Source organism: Miscanthus floridulus, chromosome 18 (assembly GCF_019320115.1).
Source record: "Miscanthus floridulus cultivar M001 chromosome 18, ASM1932011v1, whole genome shotgun sequence".
NCBI classification, from domain to species: domain Eukaryota; kingdom Viridiplantae; phylum Streptophyta; class Magnoliopsida; order Poales; family Poaceae; genus Miscanthus; species Miscanthus floridulus.
The window spans coordinates 114,987,590-115,006,347 of record NC_089597.1 but is presented as its reverse complement, the minus strand read 5'-3'; the positions used below and the strand labels follow the sequence as shown (position 1 = coordinate 115,006,347).

The 18,758-nt window shown below is 46.7% G+C and overlaps 2 protein-coding genes and 1 pseudogene across 2 annotated transcripts; 1 reads left to right on the top strand and 2 right to left on the bottom strand.

Annotated features, from left to right (window-relative positions):
• Positions 1–1,115: 1,115 nt before the first annotated feature.
• Positions 1,116–3,044, top strand: LOC136524832 (uncharacterized). Its single transcript, XM_066518073.1, has one exon. The coding sequence runs from the start codon at positions 1,468–1,470 to the stop codon at positions 2,758–2,760; it is 1,293 nt and encodes a 430-aa protein (XP_066374170.1). The 5' UTR covers positions 1,116–1,467; the 3' UTR covers positions 2,761–3,044.
• A 5,245-nt stretch (positions 3,045–8,289) lies between these two features.
• Positions 8,290–15,648, bottom strand: LOC136524829 (BTB/POZ domain-containing protein At1g04390-like; annotated as a pseudogene).
• Positions 15,649–15,655: 7 nt separating this feature from the next.
• Positions 15,656–17,866, bottom strand: LOC136524419 (pentatricopeptide repeat-containing protein At4g02750-like). The gene has a single exon (XM_066517806.1). The coding sequence runs from the start codon at positions 17,864–17,866 to the stop codon at positions 15,656–15,658; it is 2,211 nt and encodes a 736-aa protein (XP_066373903.1).
• Between the last annotated feature and the right edge of the window lie 892 nt (positions 17,867–18,758).

The window sequence follows — 18,758 nt, the reverse complement described above, 5'->3', positions numbered from 1 at the left end:
CATCCTTGGACTTCATCCGAGCTACCTAGTACTAGTTTTCACAAGTGTGCATCACATCCACTCACTAGACACATTTAGGTCAAGCCACTTGTTCATACACCTCTTTATAGTGAGACCAAATAAAAAAAAAGAATCTGGCTACTCGCTCATCCACTCAAGGCTAAACAACACTTAGAACCAGCTCATCCTTAACCTTCATGCATATCCTTTAAAAACCAATCGAAATCCATCATTAGGGGCATAAAAACATATGAGCTCAATCAATACCCACCATTGTGACCTCAACAAGCAATTGTCGTTGCAAAACAAATGTTAGTCGTAATGGTTGTGTCGTCATTAATCGTCAAAACCGAATTAGGTGTCTAGATGCTTTGAATATAATCCTTATATATAAATTCCGCTAGTTAACACTTTAAACTTGCATGTCAAAAAGGCAAAAGTACAACTAGGGCAACATATCTGTCGACAAATTTTCCAGCAAAATCTGTTAGCTAGATTCGACCACCAAATGTTGCTTTTGTGATGTGCACCTTGACTATTTTTTTTTTCAATCATGATTTCTTATTGTTTAAACTTATTATAACTTTAGCTCTTTAGCATGTGTAAGTTCTATTTGTTTTGCCTTTGTTTTGCTTTATTTATTACTTTAGTTTGTGGTGTTTCACTATTGTACAGTTTTAACGTAGTTATATAAGTACATTCTATGTTAAGTTAAATCAAAATGATAAAAAAACCCTGACCTATTTCATATAAAGAAATCTATCGACAATTATTATCGTGTGCTCTTGACAGATCCTTTATATATTGCTCTTTGGTTGCTTTGATAAAATATTTGTAACTCAATCCTGCAAATACATGTAGTGCGTACATGCTTAAGGAGAGTACTCACTAGCTAGTAGTACTCCAATCGTATCTCGAAGCATGCCGCTGCAGAAGATTGATAAAGCACCAACCTAGCACATGAGATTCCACTCCACTCGTATTCGGATCAGCCACAAGACTGCAAACGCAGCAGAAAACCACTGGACATCGCCATGGTTCGCGGGCAGTCCCCTCTGTATCTCCCCTGGCCGTAGCTGTAGCCCGTGGCCGGTGCCGTTACAAAAATATAACCCGGAACCCGACGAGCTCCACGCTGCCGCTGTTGCCGGAGCGCCCTTTCACGCGTCGCCCACCCAGCTCGAACGCCGCCTCTGCTTCCGCGAACCGGCCGTGTCCAGTTCAGCGAGCCCCCAAAACCATTTTGCATTTTACCCTTACCCGCTTATATATATACGCGGCTTTACCACCGTTACCCCGTCCCACATCGCTCCCGGTTCCCCGCCACCGCCCGCCACTGGATTTCTAGCCACCGCCCGTACCGGCAGCTCCAGCAAGAGTGCCACTCCCCTGAGTCCCCTCCCACACACACTGCGTAGCGCGCAAGGCTGCCTCCGACTTTGATGCGCGTTGCCACCGCCGCGGTCCATGGCCTCCGCCGTCGCCAGTAACCTCCCCGCGGCCGCGCCAGCCGCCGTGCCGGTGCCGTACGGGTGGCTGAGCCCGCGCGTGTCCTTCAGCCGCGACGCCGCCGACCTGGTGGTGGTGGATCCCGTCGCCATGGCCGTGGCGGCGACGCCGGAGCCCGCGATCTCCAAGGACTTCATCGACTTCGAGTTCAGCCTCGGCGGCTCCGCAACCATGCTCCCCGCGGACGAGCTCTTCGCCGACGGCAAGCTGCTGCCGCTGAGGAAGGCGGCAGCGGCGGCGCCTCTGCCGGATCCGGAGGCGGCCGCCGCCGCACCCGCGCCGGCGCTGCTGCCGGAGGAGGCAATGGCAATGCCGGCGCCCAGCACGGAGCCGATCAAGCCTCTCCGCGCCGCGGCGGTAGCAGCGGCGGCTGACGGCACCGACCCCTACGCGTTCTCGCCCAAGGCGCCCAGCTGCTCTAGCCGCTGGCGCGAGCTGCTGGGGCTCAAGAGAGCGGCGGCGGCCGCGCAGAGCCCGAGCGCCAAGGCGTCAGCGTCTCCGTCGCCGTCGCCCACGGCGGCGAAGACCCCCGCGCCGGCGAGGGCGACGAACTCCGCGGCGGCGAGGTCGCTGAAGCTCCTGCTCCAGCGGAACACCACCGGGCGCGCGTCGGACCTCGCGTCGGCGCCGCTCCTCCTGCGCGACAGCTCCGACTCGGAGGCGTCGCTGTCGCTGGCGTCCTCCCGCTTCTCGCTCTCCTCCTCGTCCTCCTCCTCCGGGCACGACCACGACGACGTGCCCCGCCTCTCGCTCGACTCCGCCGCCGCCGCCGACCCCAACCCGCCCCGCATCCGCCTGGTCCGCCGCTCCTCCCACTCCCACCACCGCCACTCCACCTCTTCCTCCTCCAACACCTCCACCCGCGCCTGGCGCAGCCCGGCCCGGCGCCGGCCCTCGCCGCCGCCACCCCCGCGCTGCCTCTCCGTGGACTCCCCGCGCATGAACTCGTCGGGCAAGATCGTGTTCCAGGGGCTGGAACGCAGCTCCAGCTCCCCCTGCAGCTTCCACGCGGCGTCCAAGTCGCGGTCCCGCGCGGCGGTGGACCGGTCCTACTCGTCCGGCGTCCGCGTGGCGCCCGTGGTGCTCAACGTGCCCGTGTGCTCGCGCCCCGTGTTCGGCTTCTTCAAGGACAAGAAGGACACCGCCTCGGCCAAGGACGCCGCCGCGGCGGCGGCGGCCGCGAGGTCCTGGTCATCGCTGGGGCGGAAGGCGCAAGCGTGGAGCGGCGAGCTGGCGAGATCCTCCGGCTGATTTGACGAACCCCGGCCGTTTGACTTGACCGGGGGGGCAGCCCGCAGCCCCGCGACCTCGTGTTTGTCTCGTTTGCATGCAGAACGGCTGGGCTGTTGCCATCGACCATCATGATGATGGATGATAGCTTGGCTGCTGGTTGGTTTTGTCTTGTTTGTTCTTTGGAGACGACGACGACGATGGGGGACGTGGTTGTCTAATCAATTGACTGTTTTTTTTTCGCTCGACTGTAAATTCGAGTTTTGTACTGCTACCGCTCTCTTCTGATTTGGTTGAATGTGAATTCAAATGGTGGGAAATCTTCTGAAAAACGGTGCAACCTGCCTGCCTATGATCTGAATTTCCCGTAACGGGCCATTGTTCAGATCGACGGCTACTGTTCCATCTGTTGTTTCGAAGTTTGAACAGGATGCAATGCAACGCGATGCCGATGCGAACAGAACGAAATGATGGCAGCATTTCTAGGGCAGAGCGATGGAAATCCGGGCACGCAGACGCAGACGCAGACGCAGTCTGCCAGTCACGCAGTTTGCAGCAAGCAAGCTCTCATTGTCTGTGGTTACCTGCACTGCATCGGAGTCAGCACATGGTGGGCAGTAGGCGCAGAGCCAGGGCAGTGGCATGCAAATGCGCAATGCAAAAAAAACCGGGGCGGGCTCCGGCTTGATCTGCTCCGCTCTGGATCCGGGCACTGTGCCGCATGTGCTAAATATTCGCGCAGCGCAGGCAGGCAGGCGGCATGGTGATGGTGGCCACTGGCCAGCTTTTCTTTACTCACGGCAAAAGAGCAAAGGCACAGGCGTCACTCACCGCGATCGCTGCCGCGTGGGCGTCCCATGTCACTCACCTGCGCCGCGCGGTGCCGGCGTCCGTCAGGCCTCAGCATTCAGCATTCAGCAAGCTGCGCGGCACATGTGGACGCCACGCCCCACGCCGACGCCACGCCGGGCCGCGGCACTGCGGCGCCTGCCTGCCTGTACTCCTAACTGTGACTGTGACACGGCGCGCAGCTTTTCACCCCCGGCCGCCTGCCACTGCCACCGTCTTGCACTTTATTGATGGCGCGTGGAGGTGATCCTGATCCTGACCCGATCCTACCGTTGGCCGCTTGCTGACGGTCCCGGCGCGGCGGTTCTCTCGCCGTCTCCTTCCCTGCTGGCCGCGGCCGCAGCGCAGCGCAGGTGCAGCAGAAGTGCAGCTCAGAGCGTGCATGCATGCATGGATGGACCGGGCCACCGGGTCGGGTGCCTCCTCCGGGGTGCAGAGGGTGCCATGAGTGTACTCCTAGCGTGGTAGTAGCGTGTTGCAGCTGTGCGTCGCTCGTTCTTGGGCGTAGGTCGACGCATTGCAGCGCAGCCCATTGATGGCACGGCACGCCCTAGATGACAGATCTATCTGTATACTGGAGCACCATGGAGCAAGCATCCTCATGGATCATGGGAACACAGGGTGGAATTCCATTCCAGTGCGTTGGCCGCTGGGGGTTGCAATGGCCAATGTGCGCTCGCTAACGGTGGTTAGTGGCAAGGCAAACGCTAACGGCCATCACCATCTTCCCTAGATCGTTTCTATGGCTTATAAGTTAGCTGATGCTGTTATCTGGATTCAATCAGGCGAACAGGGTGCATGGAGCATCATGGATCTTTGGAGCTGCCTTTAGCAGAAGAGATTCAGGTTGAACGAGAAATGGCAGCAGCCCAAGTAACGAAGGGAACGGAAGAAACGGCCAGACCGGACGGAAGTACGTACTGTGCACAGTAAAAAAGAAGATTTCTCGTCACATCAAACTTGCGGTACATACATGGAGTATTAAATATAGACGAAATCAAAAACTAATTGCACAGTTTGCTTTAACTTTGCGAGACGAATCTTTTGAGCCTAATTAATCAATGTTTGACAATAATTCACAAATACAAACAAAATGCTACAGTATGAAATCTTCACTATGCAAAGTTTGCATGCGCAAACTTTGTCCAACTATGCAAAGTTTGCATGTCCAAAACTAAACACCCCCTTGGAGTAGTGATGACTGACAGCCCCCAAAGTGTGAAAAGGCTGCCCGTACCCCCACCATCATGGTCCGAAGAAAAGCTGAGCCGCCATCAAAACCAACGGCACGGCACCGGCACCTGCACCTGCACCTGCACCTGCACCTGCGAGTGATGCCTGACCTGAGGGCTCTGCCCGAAGTCTGATGGAGATAAAAAAAAAGGAGAGCTTTGGTGCTGGAGATCCATCAGAAGCCGTGCCAATGGCTGGGGCTGGAGAGCTCGCCTTTCCCTGCACTGCCCCCAGCTCTCCACCCAGCACCTGCAGTGTACGCTACGCACGCTGCTCGCCTGCTCCGTCCGTCCGGCCGTCGGTCCGACGGGTCTCTCGCCGTCTCGCGGCCGCGACGCGACGGCTGCCACCGTCCGGCGCCTTGACTTCCTGCCCCACCAACGGGAGAGGCAGCTCAGCTAGACCGCCTGGCGCCTGCCATGTTACGGTATACGTAAAACACAAAAAGGGCCCCGTTAATTGATTATTAGTCAATTGCTACTAGTGCTTTGGTGCTAATATTAATACTCCGGCTTGTTATTGATTATTAGTCAATTGCTACTAGTGCTTTGGTGCTAATATTAATACTCCGGCTTGTTAGGTAGGGCTCCGGCTCCTTCAAAAAAGCTCCGGCTTTAGCTCTTCCGAAGAAGTGGCTCATCTGAAAGAGCTGAAGCTATTTTGAAAAACGTTTAGCAAAATGGTTCCTCCTTTTTGTCTAGAACGGGAAAGATGGTAAATATCTATAATACCCCTATTTATTATTTTACTATGGTGCAGATGTAGTAAAACCCAACCTAGAAAAATTGGTTTTACTATTTTTTAACATTTGTGTGATTTGTTATATATATTTTACAAGCATCTGGTGATTTGGTCCATTTCTGAGGAAGCTAATAGTTGTTTTTCCATTGAGAGCCCTGGTCTATTTTTAAATTATTGGTGCTATCCTTTATTTTCTTTCTTGTATTTTTGCATTGAAAACCCTATCTTTTCTCCAATTCTTGCTAGCAAGTCCTCTCCTTTCTCTACGTACAGGCACCGGAAAACGGGCCGGCCTCGCAGCGACGGATGCTCATCGCTCTAACCAGCGGAGGACCATCGCGTCCTTTTTCGCCCTGACGGAGGAGGAGTCCGGAGAAGCTCGGTTTCGTGGCTCCGTCTGCCACTGCATAAAAGGGCTCCGGCTCTTCCGGTGCTCCGTCGAAGGAGGCTTTGTGCAAATCACCCTTTGATACAGCTCCGGCGGGAGCCCTGCCAAAAGGCACTAGGATAAGCGCAATTATGTTCTGTCGCGGGGTTCCACCTGTGACACATGTTGTTTATTGAACGCTAGCTTGGACGGTAGCGGAGGCCGGAGGGACATGGACAGCCTGTACTGCCCTATGCTTGCTGCTGATCTTCCCATGTTGCTGCTGTGTTTTATATGTTCCTAGGAGTATTTTTTTCTTTCGGAGTGCTCCCTCCATCCAAAAATAATGTCGTTTTTTTTTACTTTTAAACATCTTATTTGATCATCCGTCTTATTCAAAATATTTATAATATAAATATCATCTATTTTGTTATGACTTATTTTATTATTAAAGATACTTTAATAATGATTTATTTATTTTATAATTTATATAAAATTTTTGAATAAGACGAACGATCAAACATGATGTCTGAAAATAAAAAACGTCATTATTTTTGGATGCTATGGTAAAACTTTAGTCCTATACTTTTAGTTTTTTTTTCTATCTTGAGGATCCAAATAGGTGAGTTAAAAGTGAGCAAATCCACAAACCTAAAGGGTAGTTCATTTGCTCCTCAAAAGGACCAAAACTAGGCTAAAACGTCTTTGGGGGCGAGCTAGACGCCCAATACCCACGACAGGTGGCAAATCAGTCATCGTAGATTGGACGACTAAAGTTTAGCTTATGGATATAAGCAGTCCAACGGGACTAAGTTTAAGGGCTAAATTTTAGTCCATGACAAATGGATTTCTCGGGTGAAATGAAATAACTGGGCCACAAGCAAGTGCCAGGAGTAGATCGATTGCTGTCGTGGAGTGAGAGAGTGGTAACGGATCAGTGGACACTGGACACCGCAGGTGCCCGTTGTGTGACCAACCGCCAGCGTGGCTGGCTGGCTGGCTGGCGAGCTGGAGTGTGTCAGTGCGGTGCCGAGCTGGGCTCGGCAGTGCCACTTGGCCGCCGGCTGCAGTCGTCGATCCATCCCCAGATCTGCGTGCTGTAGTATGAGCAGCAGCAGGATCAGGGGGATCTGCAGAGCGAGATCGATCAGACCAATGAGAAGCAGAGCGCCCAGGTCCCAGGGAGAGATCAGAGCAGCGTACAATACGACGGTATGCGTAGTCGCCGTTCCAGTCATTCACCAACATGGACGGAGACAAGAAGCTGCGTAGACTGTGTACTCTACTTCAACCAACGAGATCCCCATCTCACGCGCTCGCGTCGTCCATGGAGCTGCGGCTGCGACAACCGAAAACGCTAGCATCTTGACCGCGTATTCGTCGAGCTGCTCTGCTCCACTCCAATGGCTTCGGGTACAGCTGTTCCCTGCTGCTGAGCTGACGAACTTGACTACTTGAGGGAAGCGTGTGGCTATTTGTGCTGGTGCTCAGGGCCATCTGTTCCTCGGTTTATTTGTTGCGTTGCATCCTCCTTTCATCTTCTGGGCCACATTTGCTCATGCCTACGACCATCGTCACTGGGCCACTATTGGACCGTTGGCCCATCGAGTAGTAATTCGAGGTCATTTCCGAGCCTTCTTATAGTGACAAAAACATTTCAGCGGCCTATGCTTCCACTATACAACTAATAATAGCTAGATGTTAAACTTATAGAATTGATATTTTATCCTAAAATACTTAACATTCTCACTTTTTAATGTACCTTTCCCTTCTCCTAGAGTGTTTGGGTCCCTGGATTATAGGCTTAACATTCTCGCTTTTCAATGTACCTTTCCCTTCTCCTATAGTGTTTGGGTCCCTGGATTATAGTGATTGATTAAGGTTGATTAAAGTGAGAAATTCCTATTTTATTCTTAATAGTTTAACAATCGGTTAGGGTATGTTGGACTTTCAGGCTTTCATCATCTATAATCTCCTATAACCTAGTCTTCACCCAAATTACGAGGTTATGGTAATCAAGGGTTTTGATTATAATAGTCCATCATATAAAATAAACCCCGTTTAGATCAAAATGTGACTATATAATCTAATCATGATAATCGCAGGGGTATTAAACAAGGCCTTACAGTGGCGGATGCACGATGCGGGATAAAGGGGGGCTAAAACAATGGAGATGTTGATTTGCATGAAGATTTAATGGTGAAAATAAGCTTTTGCTACAGTGATTAGGCTTGAAATCAAAAAATTAGGAGGGGCTGGAGCCCCCCCAGCCCCTGTGGATCCGCCGCTGGGGCCTTAGTTCTATTATATTATAAAGCTCTAATGTGGATTGATTGCTACAGCCAACCCCACAAAATCACACAATTTCAAATTTTGGGGATAATAACTCGTAATCATCCGTTTAAACTTAGTGCACAAAATCGAAAGACAGGATCATCTTCCTTCATTATGCAGGGAAACTTTTGCTGCTACCGGGTGGATTCCCAGTTTTATACTCGCGAGCAAGTGAATCCATTGCCATCACACCGTGAACTGTCGTGCCGCAAGGTACTCACTGGACACTAGCCTCTTGTGGATCAAATATCCAGATGGCCACACTCGACCCATCGACACGCAAAAGCTGTGTATACCACCACCATAAGATGTCTATTTTAAGCATATACTACAACATGCTGTACATCCTCGGTGCCAAATGCCAACTCCCCAAACGACGAGTCTCTAAACGCCTCCTCAAAAAAACCTACCACGCAACTCCATGACATTGAGGATTCAGTTACTTGCGCTGCAGTGCTGTGAATACCTGACATACTCTGTCCGCAGCATGTTGAGCACGTCTTCATCAAGCTGCTCCAACCGACCAGAGTCTCGCAGCTTGGGGTACAGATGCGCCACGCTGCTGATGGCGGCCTCCACCAGTTCCCACTGGCCCAAGTTTGCTGCAAAGCCAATGAACTCGAGGGAGGCGTTTGTGCTGGAATTCAGGCATGAGGTCAACACTTCAAGGCTCTCTTCCTTCACTCCATCCAGGAACCAGAAGTCAGCCAGGGATGACAGCTCTGCGTATGATTTCAGAATAGATAGTTTCTCTTCTGTACTCAGAGTCTTCCATCGGCAATCAGGTGGAACTCTAGGCAGCTCGCCTGAGTAGAACCACTGAACTAGTATTCTCAATGCTTCCCACCCGACTGGAACTCTGATAATCTCTGCAAAGCTGCACACATGGTTCTTATCAATTGTTTTAAACTTTCATGACACATCCTTATAGATAACCAAGAAACAAAATGCGTGTAGTACCCTGCTTTGAGATGCCAAGAAACAAAAGGCATACCTCTCATGCATCCCGGACTGAAACAAAGCACGAAGGTAATCGCAGCTCACACTCAAAACGATCTTATGGCTATGGATATGAGGAGTTGATAACTGGCATGAGCCATGGTGACACTCCATTTTGTCATTAGATTGGGCCTCCAAAATGATGTCCCTGGAAATTAAATGTAACGAACTACATCGAGAGTCAGCAAAACTTGTTAAAAAGCAAAGATAGTACTGAGCATAGGGATTATAACACATGATAATATAAGGCCAGGTGTGATCTCTTCTTGGGCTCTGTCTAATAATAGTTTATAAAGAACCCTTCAAAGTAGCATCAGAAATTTAGAATGCAAATAACCAATATTATAATTGTGATGTGAATAACTAGAAGTTTTAGCAACAGGTGCCTGGTATCATATGTCCAGATAAAAGTTGGGCAAAATAAAGACTAGTCAGCATGTCTTGACTTTTGGCTCACAGGTTAGAATAAATGAAATAGTGTACTCACGAGAATGAATGTTTAACTGGTTCGAGTGCTGTAGTAAGATCATATATGGGACATGAGTGCCATCTGGGTTGCTCTTTCTTAAGCATCAAGTGCAGTGATCTCAAGTGGCAATACTTTGCAAGTGTTTTTACAGGCTTAACAATGGCATCATCTACAGTGACCAGCCCAGTGTATGCATATTCCAAAATTTTCTTCAGAGCATGACTATCTACACGATCAGACACTCGAACATGATAGCATGATCTTTTGCCCCATTCATCAGTCACTGACCCATCGTGGACAAAAGATTTTTCAGATGGCAATAATTTAGGACATCTTGCTGATAGGATAGCCGCATGAGCACTTAGAGATTCATCATCTGCAAGCAACAGTTCCAGATCAACTAGCTCGTTATCACACAAAGCATTTCTCATATTTCCTCCCAACTTGCTTGGAAAACCAGAGGCCAAACAAACTCAGTATATGTGCAATATAAGACTTGGGCCCTGGGCTCATGTTCTGACACAAGGCATGTTTGAGGACTCCAACCAAACCTTCGGTGTAATAATCTCTGCATTCATGGCACACAATCCCCCCATCTTTCTTTCTTTTACAATGAAAACAAATAAAGCTGTCACTCTTCAGCAGATTAAACAATACTACGAGACCATAAAAGAAAACAATATTTTCACCTTCCCACTCTTCAGAGAGATGGCAGCATGAACATCCATCAAAACAAAATTGCAGATGAGAAGCAAAGTTTGATCTCGTAATGTACAAATGATCGTGCAGACATTCCTTAATAATGCTGGATAATACATCTACAGCACTCCTCTTGTTGAGACTATGGTTAGATTGCACTAACAACAAGCATGCTATGTTCATGAGGTTGGCCATGATCTTGACACAGTCAAAAGATGCCGTAAGATTTCTGGTAACATTCGATTCTAGTGACGACATGGGCATGTTCATATATTCATTGCCTAATGGTACAACAGCTTCCAGAAATTTAGAACTTGCCTCAGAGAAAATGAATTGGCTAGGAGAGAGAAGCATCATAAGAACTGCCCTCAAAGCCGGCTCCTGCTCCTCTTTAGACAATTTCATGGGGCTGTTTTTCAGAGTTAAATCTGACGCTAGCGAGCTGCACAAAGAAGCATGAGGTAGATAAAATTAGATCTGAACATGAATATAAAAAGTTCCTTGTGGCACTGAAGAAATATTCCAGAAAAATTGCACTCGAATGGGATAGAACCAAGTACCTACCAAGCACATGATATCAGTCCCTGCAAGAAACTATTCTGCCGTTTCCCTATGGAAAGATACTCATTATCGCAATGTACTGCTAGATATCCGAGTATATCCCATAAATAGGGATGTATATTCATAATGTCTTTGGAATCTATATTGAACAGCTCGCCATGGCACAAAGTCTGATGTGCGTGATGTGAAGAGGTGCAGCTCCCAGAAAGAATCTTATATAATACTTCATCAATAGCATTAGACCAGAAGCACCTATGATGATTCCCAGAATAACGAAGTGCCAGTAATGCAGTCCGACATCCCTCTCTTACTAATGTTTTTTCATGAATCTCAGACATGGCATTGGTTATGCCTTGAACAATAGGCTGACAATGTGCAGTCATCAACTGATCGCAGCCCCTTGAAGATCTCTGTAGGAAAAAAGCCATTTTTAGTTTCTCTTTCTGGGGAAAAAACATGTAGTAGATGTGTCATATTATTCAACCATCAAATTCTGTTGATACGAATCTTACCAGAAAAACCTGGCAGAGCCTTAATGCTTCAATCCTAGTGGCAGTAGGATGAGATTTTCCCATAAGGTCACCGGTCTTAGTGATCAACTCTTCATTCTTAAGAAGGACCATTGCTCCATTGCCACATAAAGCTGAATTACAGTTAGATGTTTTCAGGTGCGCAAGAGGAAACCAAATGAGAATGCAAAATATCTATGGGAAACTTAATTGACACAGAAGTCAAAGAGGAGAATTACCACAGGCACAGATGTACCTAAAGCAGCATATAGCTTAAGAATTTTCGCAGAAACTGTTGTTTCAGCGCTAAGACAGTAATGTGCTAGTTTTGCCATCAAGTTGTGGTTGCTCCATACATGGTATCTCGAGGAAGGCCAAATCCACAGGATACTTCTTAGCAGAGATATCATCTCCGTCAGATAGTTCAGGGTGTAGGCGTCTTCGGTGTAATTCTGTAGAGCTGAAATAACACTCGCGACCGCATTGGTTTTCTCCAGAGCCTCCCAAATTTCTGCCTGAGTTGAAGCTCTCGCTATAACTAGGCTGTTCAACATACAGGTCAATGCACTTGCACATGGTACAGCAATACGTAGCTGGTTTGCTGACAAATGGCATGAGAGGGACGAAACTATCTCCATAACTGGGTATTGGCGAACAGAATTTCCTAAGGTAGAGACAAACTTTGAGCTCACGTCAGCTGCTTGGATCAGAACCGAAATGTTCTCTGTCTTAAGAATACCTTCCAGAGCTACAAGTATATCTGAAATCAACTCCTGGTAAACAAATACTTTAGGCGTATTTTCATGTTTATATATACATAACATAACACTCTGGAAGAGTATACCACAAGGACATTAGGGAATAACTTGGAACAGCTGAGCAAGGCATAGTATCACAAACTGAAATACAGGAGATTTTACCTTTATAGGAGGAAGTTTCAGCAGTTCATTTGAAAGACAACTGACAAATGCACCCACCGATTTGAGCACGTGAGACTGTACTCCAGCATCAGTAGACTGCCATTTTTTAGCACCGTGGCCATCAGACCTGACATATACATAGAAGATAAAAAAAAGAGCAAGGAGAACACAAATCTTGGTGAGAAAACATCCCTACAACCCAATTCTTTCTCTAATAATTTGATTCTATATTTCTATCCCATGTCTCTAAATATTAAAGTAACTATGTCCTGTATGATATGTATTATACAAACCCAGGGTTCAACCCTTTATTGTTTTCAACTTGGAGCGAGATTATACCAAGTGAAATCACCAAAGTTTCGAACCGAGCTACCGAAACCACTGACGCGCACACGCACGCTTGTTTGCGTTGTGGAGAAGTGCTAATTCATCGGCACGGTTGTAGATAGAGAAGTAGAGATGCTATGAATTCGTCGTCAGAGTGTGGGAATCAGTAATTACTTGGTGAGGCCGAGGGCGAGAGCGTCGTGGAGGCGGGTGCGGAGGGGGAGGGCCTGGCCGGTGAGCAGCTGTTCGGCCGCAGAGGCGCCCTTCCTCCTGCCCTTCTCCCTCCCGGACGGCGATGGCTTGTAGGCGGAGAAGGCCGGTCGCATCGCGTCCTCCTTGCTGGAGCCTGGACTCTTGAGAGAAGCGAAGGGAAATCGAAGTGTTGTTCTAGCGAAGCGACGGTTCAGTCTCAAAAGGAGGCGATTGCCCGGTGGGCTGGGCCGGGCCGGGCCGGGCCGGGAAGGAGAGGCTGCATTGTTTGGATGGCCTCCATCATTTTCTTTGGGACCCTGCGTTCAAAAATGTGAATTGTTTAAAGAAAAATAATATAGTATACATATTTACATCTAAGAAGCAAGTAAATGTTTTATGCTATGATGATTTTAATAAAAATTAGTTGATGATGTAGATTTCGAAACATTTTTTTTAAAGATTGGTCAAACTTATAGAAATTTGACTCGAGAGAAAACTAACACGACCTAGAGAGTACATTCTTCTGTGCGGCGCCAAGCACGCTTTCTTGCGTTTCCAGTTTACATTTATATATGCTTCACAGTAGACACTTGCATGTAAAAAGGACCGGAAAATCAGATTGAAAGGGCAACATCTGGCAGGAGGTAGAATGGTTTGAACAAGGTAGATGTAGCACGACAGTCAAGGCCCCCACCCACTGCAACATCTGGCAGGACTGCAGGAGGAAGAATGGTTGAAAAAAAGGACCACTGCAACAAAGGATGGGGATTCTGGGAGGGCAGGTGCCGTCCGCGCGTTGTTGGCCTGCAATGGCGGCGAGTGACTGCAGCACGCTGTCGTGGCCACACTCCAAATCCTATAAGCCAGTGTCATGCTGGCAAGCTCATGCTTTCCCAGGATTGAAATTGGCGCTCTGGAAGAAAAAAAAAAGTGAAACCAAAAGGATTCAGGCATCAACTCTGGACAATGCAAAGATTAAGAAGCTCAATGCATGGATACCTTCACTAACAATGTCTACTTCAAAAATACAGGACACCAATTGATTATGCCCCAGCAGTAGGTTATACCAACACAGTTGAAGAAAAATTCATAAACTCCTCGGTCATAACTGCCAGTGAGATCTTAACCACCACCACATGGCCAGGGTAGCCATTAAACAAGATGAAAACCGGTAAGCCCGAAAGAGATTACCTGAAGAATTCACCGAATATAGTGACATTGTTCACATGTTGGTTGACATCAAGAGATGTCCACAGGGCTGTTACACATGACGGAGTTCCATGAGAAATCTCACATAAAAGAATGATCATGATGAGTGACAGTTAAGCAAGAAAGCATGATTATCCAACTCAGTAAGACCCTTCCTTATGAACTGCATCGGAGTATCACCATCAAAAAGTGCTCCCAGCTTTCACTTTTCTTATCTGTTATGGCTGTTGAAATACAGGCCTATCTCAGCCCTAACTTCATCTGGCATTTTTTGAAGGCCTTCTAGTGTTCTTATTCATCATCACCCAAACACTGCAAGATAAAATCAAAATGTAAGCAAATTGTTTTCAAAGATGGAGGTGCTTATCAGAAAGAGAAAAGCAGCGAATGCAAATACAGATGAAATACAAACCTTGTAAGCTCTCAAGATTGTATGGCCAGAACTGTAGTCTCGACACATGCCATTTTTACCAGCAGCAGCTACCCATGTGTTCACTTGGACCGTATCTCCCCTATAGTTATGGCATGTTTCAAACAATATTTTGTCAATTTCTCAGCCCATAAACAAATGCTACACTGCTACAACTATATCTGAACCACAAAAACTGCAGTTGAAATTATATTTTCTTTTCTCCAACAAGGTAAACTGAGAATAGAACGACTTGTCACTTGCATTGAACAAATGAAAGTTGTGGCAGGCACCGATTTTATGAGCACTCAAGTGATTTGCTGAAGTAGTAAGTAAATTAAATGCAGTCAACTGGTCCAGGTCAAGGACATATTCCCATGGCAACCCACATTTGTTTCTTACTATGAAATCGTTATTTCTCCAACAAATTCAGTTCTGATCCCTTGAGGAGTACAATCTAGGTCGTACCTTTTTTATTCTAAAAATTTAAAGGATGGCAAAATGCAACTTAATTCAGCAGTTCTAAGCCATCATATATTGCCTTACCAAACATTTTTTTTCTCCAGGAGAGCTGCACATCATTATATTAAGATAAAAAATGGGACAAGAACCCATACAAAACAACACAAAACCACACACACAAATGACTTCCAATGCCATGCTGCTCTTTTTAACAAAAAACTTTCAATACCTTGTTCATTGTGAACTCAGTCATGACAAATAATAATATAATATTATACTAATTTAAGGTACATATTAGTGTTTTGCTTAGGTGCCCACATGTCTTACATGAATTTTGAACACCAAGAATTTCACACATTCAGCATGGCACTGAAAAGCAACAAAGTAATCATCTCCTTTGTAATGCCTTCGATGTTAGAGGATGGTTAGCTAGCAACATAATGTACTACATTTTACCTGCTTGGTGACAAACTCACAAGTTTCTGCATAAGTAATCCATGGGCCATGGCTCCACCATGAAAAGTTGAAAAATGACCACAATAATCAGCAGTAGTAGGCTGTAGGCAGTCTTGTATTCTGGTACCCTGTTGACATGCTGCTGTTATGTAGTACACATCAGTAAATCGTGATGGGATGTTAACTCCAGCTATAGCCAAATTCTTTCTCAGTAGCAGCATTTCTGATTTGACTTCTCAAATTTTCCATCACATTCCATCTTTTGGTTGATCCATTTACACTGATGAGATGCAGGTACGGCATTTTAGTAGTAGGTTTGATGGAAATTAATTGACTTGCTGCATGCTCTGCCAACCTGTCATTGCCATTCAATCGGCAACTGCTCAAGAGAGAAGTCCAAATTGCAAAGTCTGGTTTAAATGGCATTGACTTCATTAACTCTTCAGCCTGCTCAAGCATGCCTGTCCTACCGAACAGATCAACCATGCAAGCATAATGCATTTTATTTGGTAAAATTCCATAATTACATGTCATCATACTGAAGAACTGTTTGCCTTCCTCCAAAAGGCTCATGTGATTACATGCAGAAAGTATGCCGAGAAATGTGATCTCATCAGGATCAACTTGAGCCTTTTTCATGTTATCAAATGTCTCAATAGCATTTTGACTAAAACTGTTGAATGCATATCCACAAATCATTGTGTTCCATGTCACTACATCTCTGTTGGCCATCCTATCAAAAATGGCTTGGGCAATAATCATTTCACCACATTTGCAATATATACTGATGAGTGAATTCTGAATTAATAAATGTGATCCAAACCCAAGCCTGATAGTAGAAGCGTGAAACTGCTGGCCATGAACAATCATAGAATGCTGTGAAAAACAGCTAATAAGGCTAGAAAGAATGGAATCACTTGGCCGTATATTTGACAGTAGCATCTTCTTGTACAGCTTAAGTGCGTCATTGTTTAAACCATTTTGAGCAAGCCCATTGATCAAACAGCTCCAGGTCACTAAATCTCGTGTTGGAGATTCATCAAAGAGCTTGTAAGCTTCAGTAACCTTACCTTGATGAAGCAAACCAGCTATCATCACATTGTATGTGACAACAGTCCTTTTGTGCATCCTACAGAAAAGGTCCAGTGCATCGTATATATACCCTCCTTTCACATATCCAAATAGTAAAGTAGTGCAGGACATCACATCTACTTGAGGCATACTGTAGAACACATCCCGAGCTTTATCAAGCATTCCATTGTCTATAAAACAAGACATCAAAGTAGTAGATGCTTCCAAATTCTTTTCAGGCATCTTTGAGTACAACTCAATAGCGTCAGGAATTCTTCCATATTTTGCATAGCCATTGACCATCAAATTCCACGAGATCTTATCTCTGCCATCCATGGAATAAAAAATCTTTCTAGCCTCATCAATCTTGCCTGCATGGATACAGCCAGATATGATAGCATTCCATGAGCCAACATGCTTTCTTTCCATTTTATAAAATTCCAACTGTGCCTCGTTGATATCTAAGGAGTTACAGTACATCACAACTAATGATGCCTCAATGATGTGGTCATGAATAAACCCAGACTTCACAGCAAAACCATGAACACACCTGCCTCCTCCAATACTTTTCAAGCCAGCATAAGCATTAACAATCTTAACAAAGATTGCATTTGTCACTACGTCCCTACTGCTCATCAAAGTGTTGAGTAGTTCAATCACTTCTCTGAATCGCTTGTGGTTGACAAGGCCTCCGATCATGACGCACCATGACACCGAATTCTTTGCGGGCATAAGGTTAAACAGCTCCAATGCACACCCCACCTCGTGCACAGTAAAATAGCCTTTGATCATCACAGTCCAGGACACAACATTGCGCTCTGGCATCTGATCGAAGACCCTGCGAGCATCCTCTACCCTGTGGTTCATCACAAGGCCTGATATGAGAGCATTCCATAAGGCCACGTTTGGACTGTCGACATCATCCACAATCCGCTCCAGGCAGCTGAACACCCCACAGTTGGCATACATCGTGATCAGGGAGGACCCCACAAACACGTTCAATGAAGATCTGGTCTTGATTGCAAGCCCATGGATGCACCTCCCCAGAGCTAGAGCCTCCATCCGTGCGCAGGTCGACAGCACAGTGGAGAAGGAGGTGTGGTCTGCGCAGAACCCCTCGCGCCTCATCTCGAGGAATGCAGTAACTGCACTGTCATGCACCCTGGAACGGGCATACGCGGCCATGAGGGAGTTCCAGGACACGACATCCCGCTGCGGCATTCTGTCGAACACCTCCCGCACAGCATCCACCCTGCCAGCACGCAGATGCTGCCCAATCAGCCTGTTTGCTGAGGTTATCGCATCGCAAGTGCCCGACATGCATGCCAGGGAGGACCTGGGAGGCCCAGCACGGCGAGCACAGTACGATGCAGCTCGCGCCAACCCGGGCAGCATCGCAGACCGCGCATGCCAAAGCTGCTCAGCTGCTTTGAGGGAGGAATAAGTTCAGGAAAGTCACGGCCTCAGTTGTGCCATGCCATTGTCTTGCCCATGAGTGGTCGACTGGTAGTGGACCGGACCGAGCCTCTGTCTTTCAATTCAGTGAAGTGAATCTGGCATTATAAGCAGCAATTAGTTCTGTATTACCATTTGACTTGACACATCAAGGTTATAGATACCCATATAATATTCTTATTCTAGTACAAATATTTAGAGTCCTGGTTAATGAAGATGTTTTCACATATACATGCTCCTAGTAGGAAACAAAATCACCACATATCATCATATCAGTCACCAAATCTCAACACACTTCCTCAAATAAAAATCTGTACTTGTTCCAGGGAAGACGTAATGCCATTTCGAAGCTCTGAAAATGGCAAGGCCAAATACTAAAGCATCTCCAGGAGACACTCCAAATTCCACCCTATATACCTTCATTTGTCTACCCACTGTAAAATATTTCCCCTCCATATCATTCAGCACTCTGCAAAAATACTAGCCAAATGACCAAATCTCACCCTCCAAATCCTATTAGCCTATATTTTATTGGTATTCAACTTTTTTTTCTAACCGCACTCAAACAAGTTCAGATAGTACAGCAAACTATCTAGTTAACTTTATGCCTCCAGATGATATTAACACTTTATAGACAATGTCTAGCAACAATTTATGATATCTGAAGAACCGTGTAACATTGTAAGTAAAAAATTCAGATAGTGCAGTAACTATTCAAAGAACTTGGTGCCATTCAAGTCAGATAGTGCCATTATAA